Source organism: Calliphora vicina, chromosome 4 (assembly GCF_958450345.1).
Source record: "Calliphora vicina chromosome 4, idCalVici1.1, whole genome shotgun sequence".
Lineage (NCBI taxonomy): Eukaryota > Metazoa > Arthropoda > Insecta > Diptera > Calliphoridae > Calliphora > Calliphora vicina.
In genome coordinates this window covers 16,996,322-17,017,352 of record NC_088783.1, presented here as the reverse complement: position 1 = coordinate 17,017,352, position 21,031 = coordinate 16,996,322, and the positions used below count along the sequence as shown (strand labels likewise).

The window sequence follows — 21,031 nt, the reverse complement described above, 5'->3', positions numbered from 1 at the left end:
TTTTCTTGATTAAACGCTTGTTTACAAAGTTATTAAGGATTTTAGATTTTTGGTTATTTCATATGAAAAATCGATTTTTGGTCAGAAACATAGACTAAGTTATTTCGACATCGAAAAATTGTCCTCTATCAGCAATTGTAAATTATTAATTAAAAAAATGTTGCTTCAAAAAAGTTAAGGGATATTTTTAAAGTATTAAAATATTGTTACGAAATTGTACTTGAATTCAAATATAACGTTTTGAACGTCTGATTTAAAGTTGCATAATGCTTTCAAATAGCAGTGCCTCTCAAACTGTAACATATCTGTGGGCATTATTAACATTGAATAAAAGCTTTGAGTTGATCATTGTTCGTAAGTATGGCAACGCTGAATGTTTGCTGCGACTCGTATATTCGAATTCGAAATATACGAGTTTTGACAGTTAAAGAACATTGTAGAAAGTTCACCAGAGATGGCGTATGTATAAATAGTGGCCATGGTTGCAGTAGTGAGTTTAGTTTGTCAGAGACGCTATTTGAATAAACATCAACTGAGTGCCTTAAAGTGTGCTGTATTTTCCAGTGAATTCGTATACATTAAAAAAAACACTGAGCGACTATTTAATTCTGTTGTTGTTATACATTTTAAATAAGTAAAGAGTTGTTACAATTTTTGAACTACTAAACGGCTGTAATTTGCAATCAAAAGTATCCGGTTTATTTAAAGGAAATAAACCAGCGTTTTGAAAAGGTTAAAACTTAGACCCCTTTCACACTATGCAATTTAGTTGGTTTTTAATAGAATTGCTACTAGAGAGATTTGCTTGCAAGTCGCATGATGGAGGCTCCAAAGATTGCCAGGTTAAACAACTAGTAATCTCATGAAATTAGAATTAACATATCCATCGTTTTCTCAGAAGATAATATTAAAACTTTAACATATTTTCAATACTAAACGTTTCTGATCAACAATATTTTATCCCCGTACGTCGTTTTCTCGTGGCTCTTTCGTGTCAACAACTGACGGGCGGACATAGTTAGATCGCCTTAGAATTTTATAACGTCTTAGAATGGCTCTACGATCAATATTTTGATATGTTACAAACGGAATGATAAAACAATATAGCGTCTTTGGATTTATTCCAACGTTTTGCTGTATAATTTTTTAGCATCTGGTCACACTGTTTATAGCAGTTTTAGTTTTAATAACAATGCTGCCAGATGCCTCTAATTATAATAACAGTTTAATTTCATTTCCCGTTTAAAATCTTCCCAGTCACATGTTTAACAAAGATTATGAAATGTTTACAGTTTTTATGAATAAAAAAACACACTACTAGCGCTGTGTTTACTTATTTCATTCCACTAGTTTTTAATACTCACTTAATGAAATACTAATTCTCTCTTTTAAAGACTGCTTACTGGGAGTTAATACCTCACCCTGACCCCACGTATAAATGGACTACTTGTTGTGACGAGCTAAAAAAAAAAACACACAAACTCCGTATAAATATTATACATTTTAGACAGTTGTGATTACGACATTTTTAGACTATTTTGTTTTGTGTTCGTTCTATTTTCGTTCGTTCACTGTGTTTTGTTTTTTTTTTTTGTTTTTATGTCTTTACTTGTGGTGTGTTTACTTTTCAGTCAGTTCAATTCAAATCGGTTCAGTTTAGTTAGTTCTCATTTAACGGCCTACCAACAAGTGTGTGTTTGTTGTGAGCTCTTCACTATATTTAATTGTTCAAATTTAACAGAGTAACGCGGTATCGTCATATTTGTTCACTTGATGTGCATTTAAATTTTTCTAAACCCAAAACAAAACAATATAAAAAAAGAATTAAGTACAAATTGAAACATATTGTGCAAATTTATTAGTAATTTGTTGTTAATTGTTTGAGGCTAAAATTAAAAAAGAGAGAAAATAGAAAAAATTCGAAAAAATTTTGTAAAATAACAACCAGCTGTTAGTTACTAAAATTAGTTTGGTGATATTTTAAAACAACGATTACGAGAGAAATAATTCAAATAAAAAAATAGAAATTTAAAAAAGCAATAACAACCTAATAAATAAAAAATAACATCATCACTACAACAACAACAACAACTTGAAAATTTAAAACAAAAACTCAAACACCAGTCAGTCATTGTGTCATTGTTGTTTTAAAAGTATGACAATCATGGAGAGTATCAACGAATTAATGGGATCTCCCGTTGTGCGCATTAAGGTAAATATTAATTGAAAATCTTAAAATTTCTTAATCAAAATATGTGTAATAATATTTAATTGCACAAAGCTATAATTTACTTTGAATGGTGTTATCAATACCAGGGGGCGTTTTATATGTAGGTATGCAGCATATTAATTTAACAATTTGTAAAATTAATCAGTCATAATAAACAATTAGTCAGTCATTGAGTCAGTTAGAAGATCAGTAATTCATTAAATTATTTGCACTCTTCCTTGCTCTCTCTTTCCCATTTGAAATTATTTATTTATTTAAGTATTTATTTGCACTTGTTCGCTGATCGTTTATATGTAGTTATGGGGCAGTGTCGTTCAGTGACTAGCTGCAATTGCAATCAGTTATTTTTGAATTTGATTTGACCTCTTTTTGTTTAATGTTTTTGGGGGGTTTATTTTAGATTGTTACACCACCGCCACAAGCCATTTCCGATGGCGTTTTAAATTGTGTTCATTTTTATTTGAAAATTGTGTTCTTCTCTTCTTGTTTGTGCTAAATTTTTAATTTCTGGGAAAATTGTGCCTGTTGTCCAAATGTCTAAGTTCTCATGTGTTGTTGTTCTGTTAAAAAAAGTTTTATTTTTAAAAATAAATATTTTATTTGTTCGCCAAACGGAATGGAATTTAATTTGTTTTCAACGAAAATAAAAATATTTACAAAATATCCATTTAAAGTCCATAAATCATGTATAAATAAAGCTACGTATACACGATTGTCAAATTCTTACAAAGTTGTCAGAAAATGTTCAATAAATGGTTAGCAACCATTTGTTTCAACATAATTTTCATGGTTGTGTTAACTATTTTCTGAGCATGTTTCCGACAATCTCACAACCTGTCATTTATACGTAGCTTAAGACTTTTCATTACTTTGTCGGGTTTAATCCTGATAAATTTGTGGCTGCATTAGAGATGATTATTAGGGTGGCATTATTTTGTACAAGTTTCGAGGAGTGCAGGTTGGATTATTGTGACACTTGATAAAATAGTCTAACTCGATAGTTTTAGTAAATTAAATTTTAACTCTTGCCGCCTCGGCTCTAAAGTTTTGGAAATACGTTTACAAATACGGTGTCTGGTTATATGTTAACTTATAGTTAAACTGTCTGTTAAAGCCTTAAGTATAACTTTAGGTTATACCATAACTATACATTGTGATAATGGGAGTTATAAAGGGTCTTCCATTAGGGACTTCCGAACTTTGACAGTTGATAGTTGACATATGTAAATTGGCTGTAATTTATTCAATTTATTTTGCCAAATCACAATGGACGGATATAGCGTTCAACAACACGTGCTGTGGCTAAATTGGTTAGCGCTTTTGCCCATTAAGCATGATATGGTATTTACGGCCTTGGTTCGATTCTCAGCCGCTGCCAATCAACATAAGTTTGTGATAGTTATTAGTTTACCAATACCTAGTATTTATCACAGCGCTCTCCTTCGGCGGATAGCATTGAAACGCATACCAGCGCTGGTGTTGAAGCAGTGCTCTTCGACGTTAGCTAACCTTTTCAGAATTTCATACCTTGCCGGCGTATTTCCTGTATGTTGGAAGGTTGCTAATGCCTCGCCAATTCCTAAAAGGGAGAGTCTAATAACCCTGCACTTTCCGAAGTTATGGAAAGTATGGTAAACTACCATCTGGTTAAATAATTGGAGTCTAACAATTTACTTAACGACCGCCAGTATGGCTTCCATAGAAGACGCTCTACGGGAGACTTGCTAGCCTCCCTATTGGAAAAATTATGTCGTTCCATTCACCGTTTTGCCGGAAAAAAGTGGTGGCTCTAGATAGTTCCAAGGCGTTCGATAGAGTGCACTTATCAAAACCTATTGCTTTTGGTGTCGGTATTAACTTCTCTCGATTTATATCGAGCTTTATCAGAGATCGCACTATACGAGTTGTTATAGATGGGATCTCATCAAACGAGTTCTAGATAAGTTCAGGGGTTCCGTTTTTTCTCCTTTAGTATTCCTAATTTTTCTAAACGACCTTCTACGTCAAACTTCCAACCCTATGTATTCTTTTGCAGATGACAGACAGCAACATTTGCCGTTCATATTCATTCAATTACAGACCAAGGCTGTCGGAGTTTGAGGCTATGAGGCAAAACATGAATGATTCCCTTAATCGGGACCTTCTCGGTATAATCTCTGAATGGGGTCGTGTGAATAGGGCCGCTTTCAACGCTCGCAGTGTTGCATGTTGACACAAAAACGAACGACAGACCATGTCGCTTCATCTGTATTTATAGATAGTGTAAATATTGTTGAATCAGACGCTCTTGATGTTCTGGGCATGAGAATACAATGTGATGTCCGCAGGTCTCGGATTTCTGAAACGGTATAGGAATTACTTGACTCCATCTGTTCTCCTCACTATTTACACCACCTATATCTGACCGAAAATGGAATACAACTCCCATGTATGGGCCAGTACTTCAGGACAGGTGATTATTGGTGACAGTAGGGTATCCAACTCTATTGATTCGCTGGATTGTGGGCTCCGTTTCACTGTTCTATCGGTCTTACTATTGAATGGGTTCTGATGAAATTAGGGAACTTGTTCCTGATACGTTTTCCTCCCGTGTATTACGTGGTCCCTTGGTCAGTGGACCGCACAACACACTACAGGGAAAATACATTCTTTAGCCGTACTGTACGTATGTGTAACAAACTTCCCGCTGAAGTGTTTCCGGTCATTTTCAATGTAGGAATGTCCACAAACACTACTACCTCTTTCCTCGCTCCCATAACCTATTTTCCTAGTTCTAACACAATGCTTTGCATGAATAGAAAATGAAGGGAAAAAAACCTATCCCCTTTCCAAAAAAGTAACACGGTCGTTCTGTTCGGGCAACGTTCCGTGTACTTCGCCCATTTTACGATGAGGCCCAATGCATACCGAAGAAGTCACTGTTTGACATGTGGTTTCAACAGACCGACGATGCGTGCCACACAGCTAATGCCATATTGGAAATTCTGCACGAGCAATTTGAGGGCATGCTCATATCACGTGGAGGTGTTGTGAACTGGCCACTGAGATCGAGCGATTTAACCCCATTAACTTATTTCTTGAAGGAATTTCGTAAGTCGCTGGTCTATGCGAATAAGCCACAAACAACAGTAGGCCTCAAGCCAACATAACCCATGCCATCGGTTAATTTCAGCCTGATTTATGCGCCAGAGTCGTGGAAAATTTGACATTTCGAATGCACACCACCAAACGAATAGATAATGTTGATGATATCTCACACGCACTTTGTTTTCTTTAAATTTAAAGATATGAAACCCTTAATGAAAGGCCCTTTATAAATTTGAAGATCATGTTGTTCATCTGTTTCAGTATCACATTTATCATAACTTTCAATATACTCTTCACGGATTATTACAGATATGCAACAAATGACAGTTGTCAAAAAAGTGATAACGAAACGTATGGTTATTTTGACGTTCTACAACCAATTTTCTATGGTTGTGTTAAGCAAACCACAACCACTATGACATTTTCTCTATTTTGTTTTTTGTGATACTCTTTCTGCTAACATTTTGATTATTATTTGTTTAATCATAAAGGGTATCAATAACGATCAAATAGTAAAATATAAACATTTCTCAATATAGTCTTTTGGATTTTCTAAAATTACTTCGAAAACTCTCACTCTCATTCATATTAAATATTTAAATTAAATACAAATATAAAACTTATTATTATAATTCTTATTTGGAAGAAATCCAAGGAAGTGAAATTGTTTAATGTTTATTTTTAACAAATGCAACATGAATTGTTAGCTAAACAAATGAATAAAAATTATTATAAAATCAACAATGTTTCATAATATTCAATATTTATTTTAATTTGTTTATTTATATATTTTAATGCTAATAATATGATCCACACATTGTAATTGGATCAAAAAGTATTTACCAAGGTGTATTCATTATAAGGTGGTGCTGATTATTTGTTTCTTCACATGTTTAAAGGCTCAAGCTGTCAAATTCACTAGTGTTTTTTGACACTTTCAGCCAACATAAACAAAAAACAAATTGCATGCGGATTTGTAAAATGTTTTAGAATCGCTTTCATCTTATAATGAATTCGCCTTGGTTTTTACGCAGTGATTTATTTATTAAAAAAATTATAATTTTAGATAATTTTTTTCCAAAATAAATACGTGGGGGTTATTTGAAACATATTTTAACACATGGCACATAACAAATTTTATGATACGGGCTCATCAACCAAAATACAGACATACATACATATTTTTTAATTTAATTTAACTTATTATATTTTGTTTATTTCTTATCTTATCCATAGTGGTTTTTATAGAATATTTTATCCAACAACTAATTCTTTTATATAAAATTGTATTTAATTCAGTGCAAGACTTTAAAGCATTTGTCTAGTTATGTAAGTTGCGTGACCTGAAAAGTGAAGGAGGCTGTCGAAGACTACCCCTAAAATTTTCGGGTTTTGAACCATGGGGATAGTTCGACCTTCGACTGAGATGTTACTTCCTTAGTCCAAGAGGTGAAAAGGGACACCGAGGATTTCGAAGCAGATAACCTTAGTTTGCTTAGAGACATTTGGGGAGGGGGTTCAGGAAGCTTGGCAAGATATATGTTGAAGAGCATTTGGTGATAGTACTTCTCCTTGTGGTACGCCCATTTTTATCTTGCGGTATTTTGATTTCTGACCTCTGAACTCGACAAACACATGTCTTCCACATAGATAGTTGGCTATCCAGCATTTGATATCATCAGCATCGAGTAATCATCGATCGTATCGAATGCCTTGGATAAATCCAGTGCGGCGATGATGGTGCGTTGACACTGCCGTTGCTGATTGAGGCCATTTGCGATCTGGGAGGTTATCTTTGTCAATCCATGTTGATATTGGGCGAGCGTGAAATGCTCTTTCATGGTGGGTAACAGGACGGATTCTAAATATTTTGCTACAAGTGATAATAAGGAGCTGTGCGGTATGATTCTCCTAGGGTAGCTGAAAGGTGTGCATGTCTGTGTATAACAAGTGCCATTGGCAGCACTCCTTATAATGTTAAACTTACTACCCATACAGAATTATGTTAAGAGTATGGCGGCAAGGAATTTACTTAGGCTATTTGAGTCCTCGTTAGTGAAACCATTGTGCGTAGGTCACACTAGGATATTATATGAGACAGGTCTTATCGGTCAGGACATTATTCCCACGGGAATCTCTGATCATATGATCGCGACATTTAACTTCGGTGTCTCAACCCCAGTAGGGATCAATGACTTGGATCCGATCAACGGTTCGATGGGGGTGCAGTTTTTACTGATGGATCCAAGACGGATTCTGGCACAAGGGCCGATGGTTATATGATTAAACGCTCATATAGAATCTCTGACGAGTGCAGCGTCTTCCAGGCAGAGATCTTCGGGATCTGGAAAGCCACATAGTTGATAAAAGCACACGTCACTTAGTGGAAGATTGCAGGAGAGCTCATGAAGAGTTATTGGTACACGACTCAATCAGATTGTGTTGGGTACGAGGGCACTGTAACATACACGGAAATAAGGTAGCACATGAACTGGCCATACATGTGTACTAGGAAAGTAAGACCACCGATTTGTCACAACTACAGGCTAATATTTGAAAGATTCCGTGACTCCACCAAACAATCCTGTATTAGTTGGACGGATTGTCAAATGTACAAGGGCTTTTCAGCAAAACTGGATGCACAGGCAACCGAAACACTAATTGGGTTGGATAGGTGTAGTCTCAGAATTCTAGTGGGGACTACAGAGTCATAGATTTATATGGCTAGTTAACGGATTTCTAGATAAACTTAGGAGTATTGCTGGCTGCAAATTGAGTAATATACTAGGTTTTATCAGGGGAATAGGTTGGCTATTTAAAAGCTATTCTACACTGAATTCAAATTCGTAATCAATCTTTGCTTTTTACGCAAATTTGGATTTTTCTTTTTGTTTCTCCTTTTGCTATCTCTAAGACACTACATTTTTTCTTCTTTCTTTTCTTCATATCCCCCTTTTCAGGTAATGCATATGTTTCCTTTTTATAGGACTCTTGAAGGTAATCACAATGGACCTAATAGTCTCCGAGTGGAAGTGCATATAGTGCAAACCACTTCCTAACTAAACTAAATCCAGTTAGGTAGCTAGTTAGGTAACTGACTCTATGTGAATCCAATGCGTTGACTACTATGGACCAGCCATCAGACAGTATCATTGTAAACTAGTCGCTTGTCTATCTATGTAAAGTTGTCACCCTAAGAGATAGTTAAAATCACTACTTCCGAATAGTCACCAATAACAGCTGGGAGTCTACAGAAGTTGTTTTAATTAAACGAAATTAACGTTATTATTGAAATACCAGCTACCGCTAAAATATCTTTACCGAAATAAGCCAAAATATATAGATATATCCAAATTAGCGTTACCGTTATGAATCTGTAGACCTCTTCAATAAATTGGGCCATATTATGCTTAAATTGTTTTCTTAAAACAGATCAAAACTAAAATGAATTTAACTACATATTTACCAAAAAAAATATTGCTAAAAAAGCAATTTTGCCAAGTCCATAGAATAACAATCGCAACGATTTTTGCAAAAACATAAACAGGACACATTTCCTTCCATTGAATGCTTTTACAAAATTTGGTTAATGATGATCATTCTTTGATGATTCATTATTTTCCCAGCTGTCTAATGAGTAATTTATTTAAAGAGCCCGCCCTGATTGTAAATCAAACTAAAGATGCATAACAAACAAACCCTGAAATGGGTTAATTTAAAATTATAAAATATATACTTGTATTTCCAATCTCTAATTTAACCAAAATGCTAGTTAGTGTTTGAGATGGAAGCAAATGAATTCACAACCGCAACATGTTCAAGCAAATATGACAAAATACCCGGCAGTTAAGCAAGTAGTCAATGTAGCCCTTATAGACAGTAATTGCCACTAATGTCTGATCACTGGGCTGACTTCAATTTATATATTTTGGGTTATTTGACATGTGTGTGCTCTTTGTAGTGCAGAGAGAAGTTAATTGTTTACTTTAAATATCGCAGGTAATCTAGCGTGAAGTTATTTGTCACTTTAGTGTCTCTAAGTAATCCAGAGTGTAGTCACTTGAAATTTGGTTTTATACAACTTGTGTTGATATAATTCTCATACATTTTGTTTACTTTTTGCTTAAGTTTACTGACATCCCATGTAACCTAGCGTGAAGTCAATTGTCACTTTAGTGTCTCTAAGTAATCTAGAGTGTAGTCACTTTAAACGTTTAGTTTGTACTGCGATTTAGAAAGTAGTTATTTTACCCACCAGAACTAATCTATTGTAGAGTTTTTACAAGCAATCGATTATTGTACTGTCTATGAGATGTCATGAGGTCGATTAGCACCCGTTCATGTTAGAATAACTGGTTATGTATCTGATTAAGTAACCATTTAGGTAGCTAATAAGGAACTGTCTCTATGTAACCGGTATGTGAATCCAATGCTTTGACAACTTTGGACCAGCTCTCAGAGAGTCTCATTGTAATCTATTGAGCCCCAGCTTAGGATATGTAACTAATTGTCATTTAACTAGTTGTGATCGGTAAAATCACTAGTTCGGGACAGTCAGCAAGAACTGCTGGCTACATTTATTAAATACAATAATTTCAAATGCAAAAATACACAGATTGTATTTTAGTACCTCTGTACGTAATTGTATTTTAGTACTAATTTTCTGTAGTTTCCGTCAGTCTCATAATTTTCATATCACATTTTTACTCTCAAATGCATCTTTTTTATACAGAAATACTTATATATTTATTTAGTTGTTTTTTAAGATCCCCTGCTTAGTAAGTTTAGATTTTAGTAGTGGGTTTAGTGTTTGTTGTATTGGAGGCGATTTTGTATGGCTTCTTTGGAGCAACCGACAACAAGTATTGAATTTGTTTCCACTTATACATGGTTGGTGGTTGGGCTTGACTGGCTGTTTTGCTAACATTTGCAAGTTGTTACTGTTCTAGAGATGTCAGAGTCAGAAATGTTTGCAATGGGCAATCAATTGAAGGTGGATTTAATTACTTTGATTTGATTTAATTATATTATAATTCTTTTATTTTTATTTCTGTTTAATTAATCCTTATTTCTGTTTTATTTTTATTGCAGTTGGTGGCTTTTGTACATTTTCTTTTCATATCAAATGCCATGCTGGGCATGTGGGGTCATGGAGCCTATGAATTTTATAACTTCCTGTTTATGATTGCCATGTTCTGGACAATGCACAGCAAGGATTCCGTGGATGCCGTACACATAGTAAGTTTTAAATACGAATACTTTAAATAAAAGTGTAACAATTGGTAGAATTGAATATTGAAATCATCACTTAAATTCAATAATATTTAAATACATATTTATTGGTTTAAAAGTCTACGTAGATACTTATGGAATTGGAATTTTTTTTACAAATGTGGCATGTGGAAATGATTGTGTGGCATAAATAAACATACTCGTACATATTTCTAATGTAATAATGAACTGTGTGTGTCACGTAAATTAAAGAAGTTCAATAAACTTATTGTTGATGACAAGAATGGTGAAGTGTTAAACTACAGAAGTGTTGTGTAAAATAGCATTACTTCCTGTTTATAAAAATATATAGTTTTCTAATGGTGCTATATTAAAGTGAAGATATTTACTTCATTGGAAATCTTACCTATAATTTCAAGTTGGAATTGAGAAACTACAAATGTATATTGCGAAAAAAATTTAAAATGAGAAATTCAAATTATATTGTTACGTTTTTACCTTTTAAAAACGGTGGTTTATTTCCTTTAAATAAACCGGATACTTTCGATTGCAAATAAAAGCAGTTTAGTAGTTTAAAAATTGTAACAACTCTTTATTTATTCAAATTTACACAACAGCAGTTTAAATAGTAACTCTGTGTTTTTATACAATTACACGTTTATAATTCTCAATAATACACACACTTACATTACACTTTGTAATGTACAAGACAGTTGATGTTAAATCTAACAGCGCCTATGATGAAACTGACTAACCGCATCCACTATTTATACACAGTTCCATCTTCATTCGATTGTTGTTAACGGACAAAACTAGTATATTCGAATTCTAGAGCTTTCAATGTTAATGTTAGCAGCTTAAACATTTAGTGTTGCCATACTTACAAACAATGCTAATAACATTGTTGATAAATACAAACTTCTACTGATGGACATGTTTATAGATATGATGAATGTTGCTGGCAGTTGTTACAGGCCGTTAAATTGAAATCGCTAATGCAAATTCGTAACAATACAAATTGAAATTTAAAAATCCAAATTTAATCGTAAGAAAATACAAATTGTAATACAAACAAGTAAGAGAGCTATATTTTTATAAATTTTTTTAGGTAAACAAAATTTAATTTTTTTTTTAATTGTTTTTCAAAATTTTTTTTTTGAAATTGTTTAATTTTTTTTAAAAAAAAGTCTTTTCCAAATTTTTTTTAAAAAAATTTTTTTTTTAGTTTTTAAATTTTTGTTTTTAAAAAAAATTTATGACAATAAAAATTTTTTGATGAAAAAAAATTCGGGTTAAAAAATATTTTTCCCGATTTTGACCCATTGTAGGTCCAACTTACTATAGCCTTATCTACATCGTTGCAATGGACTTTGAAATATCTATCATTAGATATACATATTGTCTATATTAATGACTTAGTAATCCAGATATAGATCAAAAATAGGTAAAAAATCGAGGTTGTCTTGGTTTTTTGTTCATATCTCCGTTATTTATGGACCAATTTTGCTGATTTTAAATAGCAAACTTCTTGAAAGCATGTCTGACAGAATTATTGAAGATTTGGATCCCGAAGCTGGGGTCTTCAGAAAATTGATTTCAACAGACAGACGGACGGACAGACAGACGGACATGGCTTAATCGACTCCGCTATCTATAAGGATCCAGAATATATATACTTTATAGGGTCGGAAATGAAACATGTAGAAATTACAAACGGAATGTCAAACTTATATATACCCTTCTCACGAAGGTGAAGGTTATAAAAAGCAAATTAATATTAAGAAAACAAACAATTGAAATTAAGAAATCGAAATTAATGTTGAGATCATTTAAATACAGAATAGCAAATTGTTTAAATTTTGATTTCTCAAATTCAAGTGTTTTTTTTTAATATTAATTTGCTATTCTGAATTTCAATTTGTATTTTCTCAATATACTTAGGGTGCTGGGTTCTATTCCCACCAGATACTCTAGCTTCTACAGAAACCAATTTCGAAAACAAAACGTTTTGAAAACGTAAAAAGTTGTGATGTATTTATTATTTTTGTTTTGCTCACAATTTAAAATTTAATTTTGATACTTTTGCATTACATTTCTTGCCTAAATTCCTTTTAATTTCTTAGCTATTTGTTACTTGGGCTTTATTTTACTAGAAAATTATAACACAATAAGCATTTTTACTGGAATTCAAGTGTAACTCAAGCCTTGAGTACAGTGTCAAGCATCTTTTTTCACATATTTTTCAAGTTTAATACATAATTAAATTCGCATTCAAGTCAAATTCCAACAAAATGTTAAAATCTTGAAATCAATCGAAATTCATCAAACGTTTTTCATCACATTCTAGCACTTTTTGGTGACTGCCCCGAAATTGTGATTTAAACTATTACTTAGGGTGACAAATAGTTACATAAGTAGTTACGTCAGGGGGTCAATTGAACCTTTTTAATTACAATGAGACTGTGTGATAGCTGGTCCAAAATAAAAATTTTTTAACCCGATTTTTTTTTTCACCAAAAAAATTTTGTATTATAAAATTTTTTTCACTAATAAATTAAAAAAGAAATTTTAAAAAAAATTTGGAATACAAATTTGTTATTTAAATTTTTCGAAACAAAAACAGAATGAATGAAGAAAAATATTTTTTTTCAATTTTGATTAGATTTGAATTAAGAAAAGGCATTTTATTATGAATTAATTCAACAATGAATGAATTCTATTCAAATTAAAGCATTTGATAGAAGTTAAAAATTTTGAAACGAATTTTGAATTATGATTTCAATGGATTAAGTTTAAATTGCATTAATTAATTCGAAGGTCTGTGAGGCATCCTTATAGATAGCGAAGTAAATTTAGCTATGTCCTTTAATTTAAATCAATTTTAAGAACCTGAATGATACCTCAACATATCAAATATGGTCCCAAAGATGTTCTTGAATTTATGTTTGAAATATATTATATTGAAATATTCTTGTTAGCAGACTTTAGTTAAATAAATTGTTAAAATTTTAACTAAAAGTAATAATAAACTTTGTAATCAAAGTTCATTTTAGCCGACTTATTTGCAGCTGTTTAATTGCCTCTCTAACAGAAATGCGTTAAGAGCTGTAAAAACCATTTACGACTTGTTGGGGGCATAACGGAAATCCAATTCCATTATTTACCACTTTATTACACGTTCGCTGTACACAGTTCATTACTACTACTAGTATTTCACGTGTAAAATAAGTAAAATAAATAAAAGTACAAGTATATTTGAATTAATAACAAGGACATTAAATAAAAGTTCTTAGAATTTTTTTCAAACACCCTTTTTTGCTCTAATCAAACAACTATTTCCACATGTATACGAGTAAATAATTCTTAGACTTTTCATTTACCATAGGTAGGTATGTTTGTTTGTGTATATATTGAATTTATTATTCAACTTTGACCTTATAAGCGAGGGGCCATATAAAATAAATTAATCATATGCCTCCATCATTTTCTACTTTTTTTGGTTATTTCTTTATTTTTTTTAAAGATATTTCTAACCTAACGTTGACCACTCTGACCTGAATCATGAAATTCTTTAACGTGTTTTTTTGTTGTATATTTTGTATTTATTTTACCACAACTTAAGAAGCGAGCCAGGCGTTTCTAATAAACTAATTCCAAACACTAGCTCACGCAATCACAACTAAAATATATTTAAAACGCCATGGTTTTACTCTTCTTATAAAAAAGGGGAAGGAGTTGGGCTCTTTCGTATATTTTTTGTGTTTGTTCATTCCTTAAGTGTTTTACACCATTTCGAAAGAGTCATCAACATCAAAATTAATTGTTGGAATTTATTAATAAATTGTGTAGCAGCCATTCAAGATAAATTATTTTATGAATGTTGTAAATTTAAGCAGACTATGAGTCAGAATAGTAAATTTATTTTTGCACATGAATTACCTACCATCCTTTATAGAAATAAGGTTTATTGAAAGCAGGGGCGTTTTATTTGAGGGAGGGTAACTCAGTTCCAGGATTAGGATACATACAAATTATTAACCATTCCATTAAAGAATTCATTACGAATTAATTCATAGGCTTAATTCTTTAGTACTCCGAAACGTATTGAAATCATTCCTTTGAGAGTTCATTCTTTATTGAATTAATTCCTTATTGAATCACACAATGCAACACAACCATATACGAACAAAACTACATGATAAAAGACCCGTGTCTCTCAGTTTTGCCCAAAGTCATGCACTTTTTTATGGTCCCTCAAAAATTTTGCAAAAAAAAAGTGATAATTTTCTCAGGCTCATATCTTGCAAAAAGTTCGGAATTTTGATTTATTCTCTGTAGCCCTTGTAATAAAGAACAAAATCTCAAAAAACTTTAAAAAATTCGAAATAAATTTTTCGATTGCTCACCAAAGTTTATGGTGAATGTGTTCCATCGGTTTCAACGTGCGAGAGATGGAATGTGCGATTCAAAAGTGGTATTTTGACGCGGAAGACAAACATCGCCCAGGCCAGGCAAAAAAGTTTGAAGACCAAGAATTGGAGGCTTTGCTCCATGAAGATTGTTGTCAAACTCAGCAAAATCATTGAGAGCTACTCAAGCAGCAATTTCAAAACATTCGCGAGCAGCAGTATTCATCCAAAAGCTGGGAAATTGGGTACCATACGAATTGAAGCCGAGAGAGCTTGTAAGACGATTTTACTTGATGCTTCAACGCTATAAAAGATAATAATTTTTGCAGCGAATCATGGATCCATGATGAAAAATGGAGCCATTACGATAACCTGAAGTGTAAAAGATCGTACGTGAAGCCCGGCCAACCAGACGAATGACGCTAAGGTTATACTCTCTATTAGGTGGGAGCAAAAGGGTCCTATCTATTATGAGCTGCTGTAATCTGGCCAGACCATCACAGCGAATCTGTACCGAACGCAACTGATTCGTTTGAAGAGAGCATTAACAGAATATGCGGCCAGACACGAAACTGTGATATTCCATCATGACAACGCTCTGCCACATGTTGCAATACCTTTAAAAACAATTTAGAAATAAGTGGTTGGGAAGTTTTATAGTCCAGACCTTGTCTCATCCGACTACTATTTTTTCGAACGATGCAGAACTCTCTCTCTGGGATACGCTTCACTTTGGAACAGAATATCCTAAATTGGCTTGATTCGTTTTTGGCACGGAATCCTTATGTTGCCAGAAAGATGGGAATGGCCAATATTTTTAATAAATTAATATTGTACAAATGTTTCAAACTAAAAGCTACAAATTTGAACTCATACATCCAATAGCTACTGAAGCCTTCCACTTTGTCTCTCCTCTTTAGTTTGTCAGATCATAAAATATTCAAGTCAAATTTCTTAAAATATATTTACGAATCTTGTGGCCATGTATTAAAGTTGTCTGCGCTCCTGCTTTTTTTCAATCCCTTGGTGCAAGAGAAAGAATAACAAGAAAAGTCTCCAGTGACTACTTACATATTTAAATTTGCAGTGGAAATGGTGTGTGTGTATAAATTATTATTATATATTTTATTCTTTAGCATTTAATCCATCTTAAAAGGGTGAAAACACGCAAAATTTTAAGAAAAATATAAACAAAAATCGATATGGAATTTCATTAAAATGTAGCAAACTAATTTTAATAACTTATTCATTCGGTTTTGAACAAGAAAATTTAAGAGGCGAATCAGACTTTTAAGACAAATTGTATTAAAGAGTTAAGCTTGACTAAAAATCCTTCTACCTCTTCCACGATGTCGAAAGAAAAATGAGTCGAACAAATTTGTATGAAAAACACTGGATTCCGAGCCAAAAAACTTGCTAATTTTTTGAGGCCAAGAATGAATCAAGCCAATATGGGATACTGTGTTCCAAAGTGAAGCATATCCCAGACAAAGCGTTCTGCATCGATCGAAACAAATAGTAGTCAGATGTGACGAGGTCTGGACTATAAGGCGGGTGAGATAAAACTTCCCAAGCACTTCATTCTAAATAGTTTTTAAAAGGTATTGCAACGGATTCATGCCAGGCCGCATATTCTGGGCGTTTTTCAGCCAATGCTCGCTTCAAACGAATCAGTTGCTTTCGGTACAGGTTACCTGTGATGGTCTGTCCAGATTTCAGCAGCTCATAATAGATAGAAATACGATCTCCAAAGCTTCGGGTTATTGTAATAGATCCATTTTTCATCGCAAGTAATGATTCGGTAAAAAATCGTCCTTCAAGGTCTCGCGGCTTCAATTCGTAAGGTACCAAATTTCCCTCCTTTTGGATGAATACTAACTGATATTTGGCTTTGGTATCGATTCGGCTAGTTGGCCGAGCTTCACATACGATCTCTTACGCTTCGGGTTATCGCAATGGATCTATTTTTCATCGCAAGTAAAAATTATTTTCTTTTATAGCGTTCAAACATCATTTCGGACATGCAAAATTATCTTTCAAAATCCCTGCTGCTCGCAATCGTTTTAAAATTGCTGCTTGACTAGCTCCCAATGATTTTGCAAGCTATTGTTGAGTTTGACAACAATCTTCAAGGAGTAATGCCTTCAATTCTGGGACTTCCGTGTCAAAATCACCACTTCTGAACCGGACAAACCATTTCTTGCACGCTGAGCAAAACTTCCCGCATATGACGCTCATACACATTATATGTATTAAATGAAAGGCATTTAAAAGGCCTTTCCAGCGTGATATTTGCACCTTTCTTTACTAAAATAAAAGTTTCATCTAAAGGCAGAAAAATTATTATTTTTTTTACGGACATAAATTTGTTCATGTTCTCCGTTTGGGGAAAACGTAACGATGTTCTTAATTTATTTTGTAATTTTTCAAAATGATGGTATTTTTGTATGAAAATTACATTTGAGGGCAGACATCGTTGTGCCAACAAATAATCCGAGAACGTTGTTCGAACAGGAACATAACATCGACAAAAGTTGTCCACACGCGACAAATTCATGTGCAGACAAGAAATTGATCGTTGAGAAACTGATTGATGGCTCGTCAAGACGGAGGGTAAAACAATAGGGTTAAATTGCTTTAAATACCAGAAAAAAAACTTGTTAGGAATGCATTTTAAAATATCATATTGAAACTAATACCTCTGTATAGATGTACTATAAAGTAGTAAAATTATAACAAACATTACAAATATTTCAAATCACACAATTAATTCTTTATGCATCTCAAGCAACTCACTACTATATGTACTTACATACATACATCTACTGCATTTTAATTTGTATCTTTCAACTTATTTGACTTTAAATAATAAATTTCATTCTATTATTTATAATTGTTTTTCTATTACAGGCCCTTGTTATTGATACCAGCAGCATATTTTTCGATATAGTCAGCATTATAATACATGCCAATCTAATGAGTAAGTTTTCCCCTAATCATTTAACCATAAAATAATTATCTATTAATGACAAAATCTATCTCTTTTTCTCTCAATTAGATGGCTGGGCCATAGCATTTGCCATTATCAATTTAATTTTGAGACCCATAAGTGTGGTTTTATTGTATCGTGAATTTAATACACGAAGCGGTGCTACGGGTTCAGTGTTCCCCACCACCAGCACAACACAGCAACGTAGCTATCAAGACATTGATAGACCCACACAAACCGTGCCAACCACATCGACAGGACCCAATGTAGCGAGCATATTCTAAGTCAAATTTCTTTAAAGAAAACTATTGAAAATAAATAACTAAATACTATTTAAAAAAAAAGACTTTTTAAAAACAAAATTAAAATTAATAAATGAAATTGGTTATACTAAATATTTAGTACATATGTTTGTATTTATAAAATTCTTGTGTCTTCTTCTTCTCTTTTTGTATATCTTTCGATTGTTGTTATTAAAATGAAGAAATTAATTACTACTTTTATATTTTATTAAAATATATTATTATTGTATTAATTGTAATTATATATAAATAATTGCTTAAATTTTCATTTATTGTATTCAGTTGTATTGAAACTTCTACATGTGTGCAAGTAATTTTTAAAATATGTATTGTAATTTAAAAGTGGTCTTAACTAAAATTAACTTAAACTCTTCCAAATCATGTTAAATTTTAAATTTAATCTTTTTTAATTTTCTCTTTAGTAATTACTTATTTTTGTTAAAGAAATAAAATTAAATAATTATTCTATAATAATTTATGAGTATTAATTAATTGACTTCAAACTGTTGTTTAAAATTAAATCCTTTAACTAAATTTTCAATTATTGGCCACACTTTTTCAAAATTTGGTTATTTTTTTTATCGTGACGATATTCTGACACTTCTCATACAAAAATAAATTTAATCGTTACGAAAAATTATAACCAGAGATTGAGAAAATGGGGTTTAGTCTCCTAGGAAATATACGTAAATCTCAGTTGAAGCAGCCGAATGTTTGAGCAGTTGTGGTGGGAAAATCTTACACGAAATTTTGAATATTTTAGGGCCTGATTCTGAAACACGAAAAGGAAAACAATTTTCAAATATTTGTATGAAAAATACTTAAAAAATATTTAAAAACTGAGTGATTTCCATACAAAAATTTTTAAATTGTTTTCTTTTAATTTTTCTGAATTTGGCCCTGAATGTTTATCTTTTTGAATTGAATTTTTGATAACCATGAAAAATTCTAGTGATACACTTAGGTTTTCTGAAGCATTCTATTTTCACTGTTTTTACGTTCAGAAATTCATTATTTTTTGCAGCTGTTAATCAAGTAGTCAATGTATCTCTTATAGACAGTAATTGTCACTAATAACTGATCACTTCTCTGACTCCAATTTATATATGTTGGGTCATTTAACACGTATGTGCTCTTCGTAGTACAGATATAAGTCAATTGATTACTTTATACATCCCATGTAATCTATCATGAAAAAATTGTCATGTTAGTGTCTCTAAGCATTCGAAGTATGACTGAAAAATGCAGGATTTACAATAAATGGCGTATCTTTTGAACGAGATTTATGTTGTTATTGACTTATTGTATGTCATTTTGAAGGGTACATCCCAACAAGAAATGACTGATGGAAACTAACTAACATGGCACAAGTTGGAAAGAGAAAACATGTCACACGTACACGAATGTTTACATCAGCTTTGTCATATTGGCCTTAATAAAATGAAGGGAACTACTGATGTATAAACCCATCAGCACTACCCATCAGATGATTCATCAAATGGCTGTCACTGTTCTTGGAGGGATATCTGTCATTTATTCTCACTTAGTTTAAATCATGACACAACAATATCAGGTACACTCACTATAAAAATAAATTCTCAATTATAAATATTGAAAACTCTCCCTAGTGATTCTACCTTCTACAACTATTGTATCATGATTTAAACAACCAAGTTTTTTTTGCTTCGAAAATGTCGAATTTTGTGACAACAAAGCGTCATATGCGGGAAGTTTTGCTTTACTTCCTTAATTTTAAAAAAAGTGACGCAGAAGCAAACCTATTGCTCATCAAAGCTTATGGTGAATGTTTCCCATCGGTTTCTAAGTGCGAGAGGTGGTTTGTACGGTTCAGAAGTGGTGATTTTGACATGGAAGACAATGATCGAACAGGCCAGCCAAAAAGTTTGAAGACCAAGAACATAGAATAAACGCATAGAACGGAAGGAGAGAGTAAAGAATGACTCTCTTTTCACACATACGGGTGATACAAAAACAAAATACATGCAATACATTCTCATGAATTAGGTTTTTGACAACATAGTTAGGTTTTTGGCTCTCAGTTATCTATCTAGTTGTTGTGTATGACCAAGAATTGCTGGTATTACTCCATGAATATTGTTGTCAAACTCAACAAGAGCTTGCAAAATTCTTCGGAGCTACTCAATTAGCAATTTCAAAATGTTTGCGAGCAGCAGGATTCATCTGAAAGCAGGGGAATTGGGTACCATGCGAATTGAAGCCGAGAGACCTTGAAAGACGATTTTCATATCCTAAATGCTGCTTGAACGCTATAAAAGAAAATCATTTTTGCACCTTATCATTACTTGCTATGAAAAACGGATCCATTACGGTAACCCGAAGGGTAAGACATCGTATATAAAGCCAGGCCAACCAGCCGATTCGACACAAAAGCCAAATATCCATGACATATTATGAAATTCTCTGTATTTGGTGGGAGCAAAGCTGTAATCTGACCAGATCATCACAGGGAGCCTGTACCGAATGCAACCGATTCCTTTGAAGCGAGCATTAGCCGAACAGACATGAAAACGTAATATTCCACATGTTGCCAGAAAGATGGGAAAAGGTCATAGCAATGTACAATACTTTGAATAAATGTATATTGTACAAATGTTTCACAATAAAATATGAAAAAATAAATGTGAAAAATAAATAAATGTGAAAAAATTCGGCATTTAGAATTAAAGGACACAGGAATGGTATCCTAGGACATGTCAGAGTCAAATCTGATAACTTTTATCAATTTTTACATTGAAACCCT

At 32.7% G+C, this 21,031-nt stretch overlaps 1 protein-coding gene across 1 annotated transcript; it reads left to right on the top strand.

Annotated features, from left to right (window-relative positions):
* The first annotated feature begins 1,686 nt into the window (after positions 1-1,686).
* Positions 1,687-18,723, top strand: LOC135956988 (type-1 angiotensin II receptor-associated protein). The gene is made up of 4 exons (XM_065507629.1): positions 1,687-2,212; positions 10,409-10,555; positions 17,869-17,938; positions 18,017-18,723. Exons 1-4 carry the CDS (start codon positions 2,156-2,158, stop codon positions 18,229-18,231), a joined length of 489 nt encoding a protein of 162 aa, XP_065363701.1. The 5' UTR covers positions 1,687-2,155; the 3' UTR covers positions 18,232-18,723.
* The last annotated feature ends 2,308 nt before the right edge of the window (positions 18,724-21,031 follow it).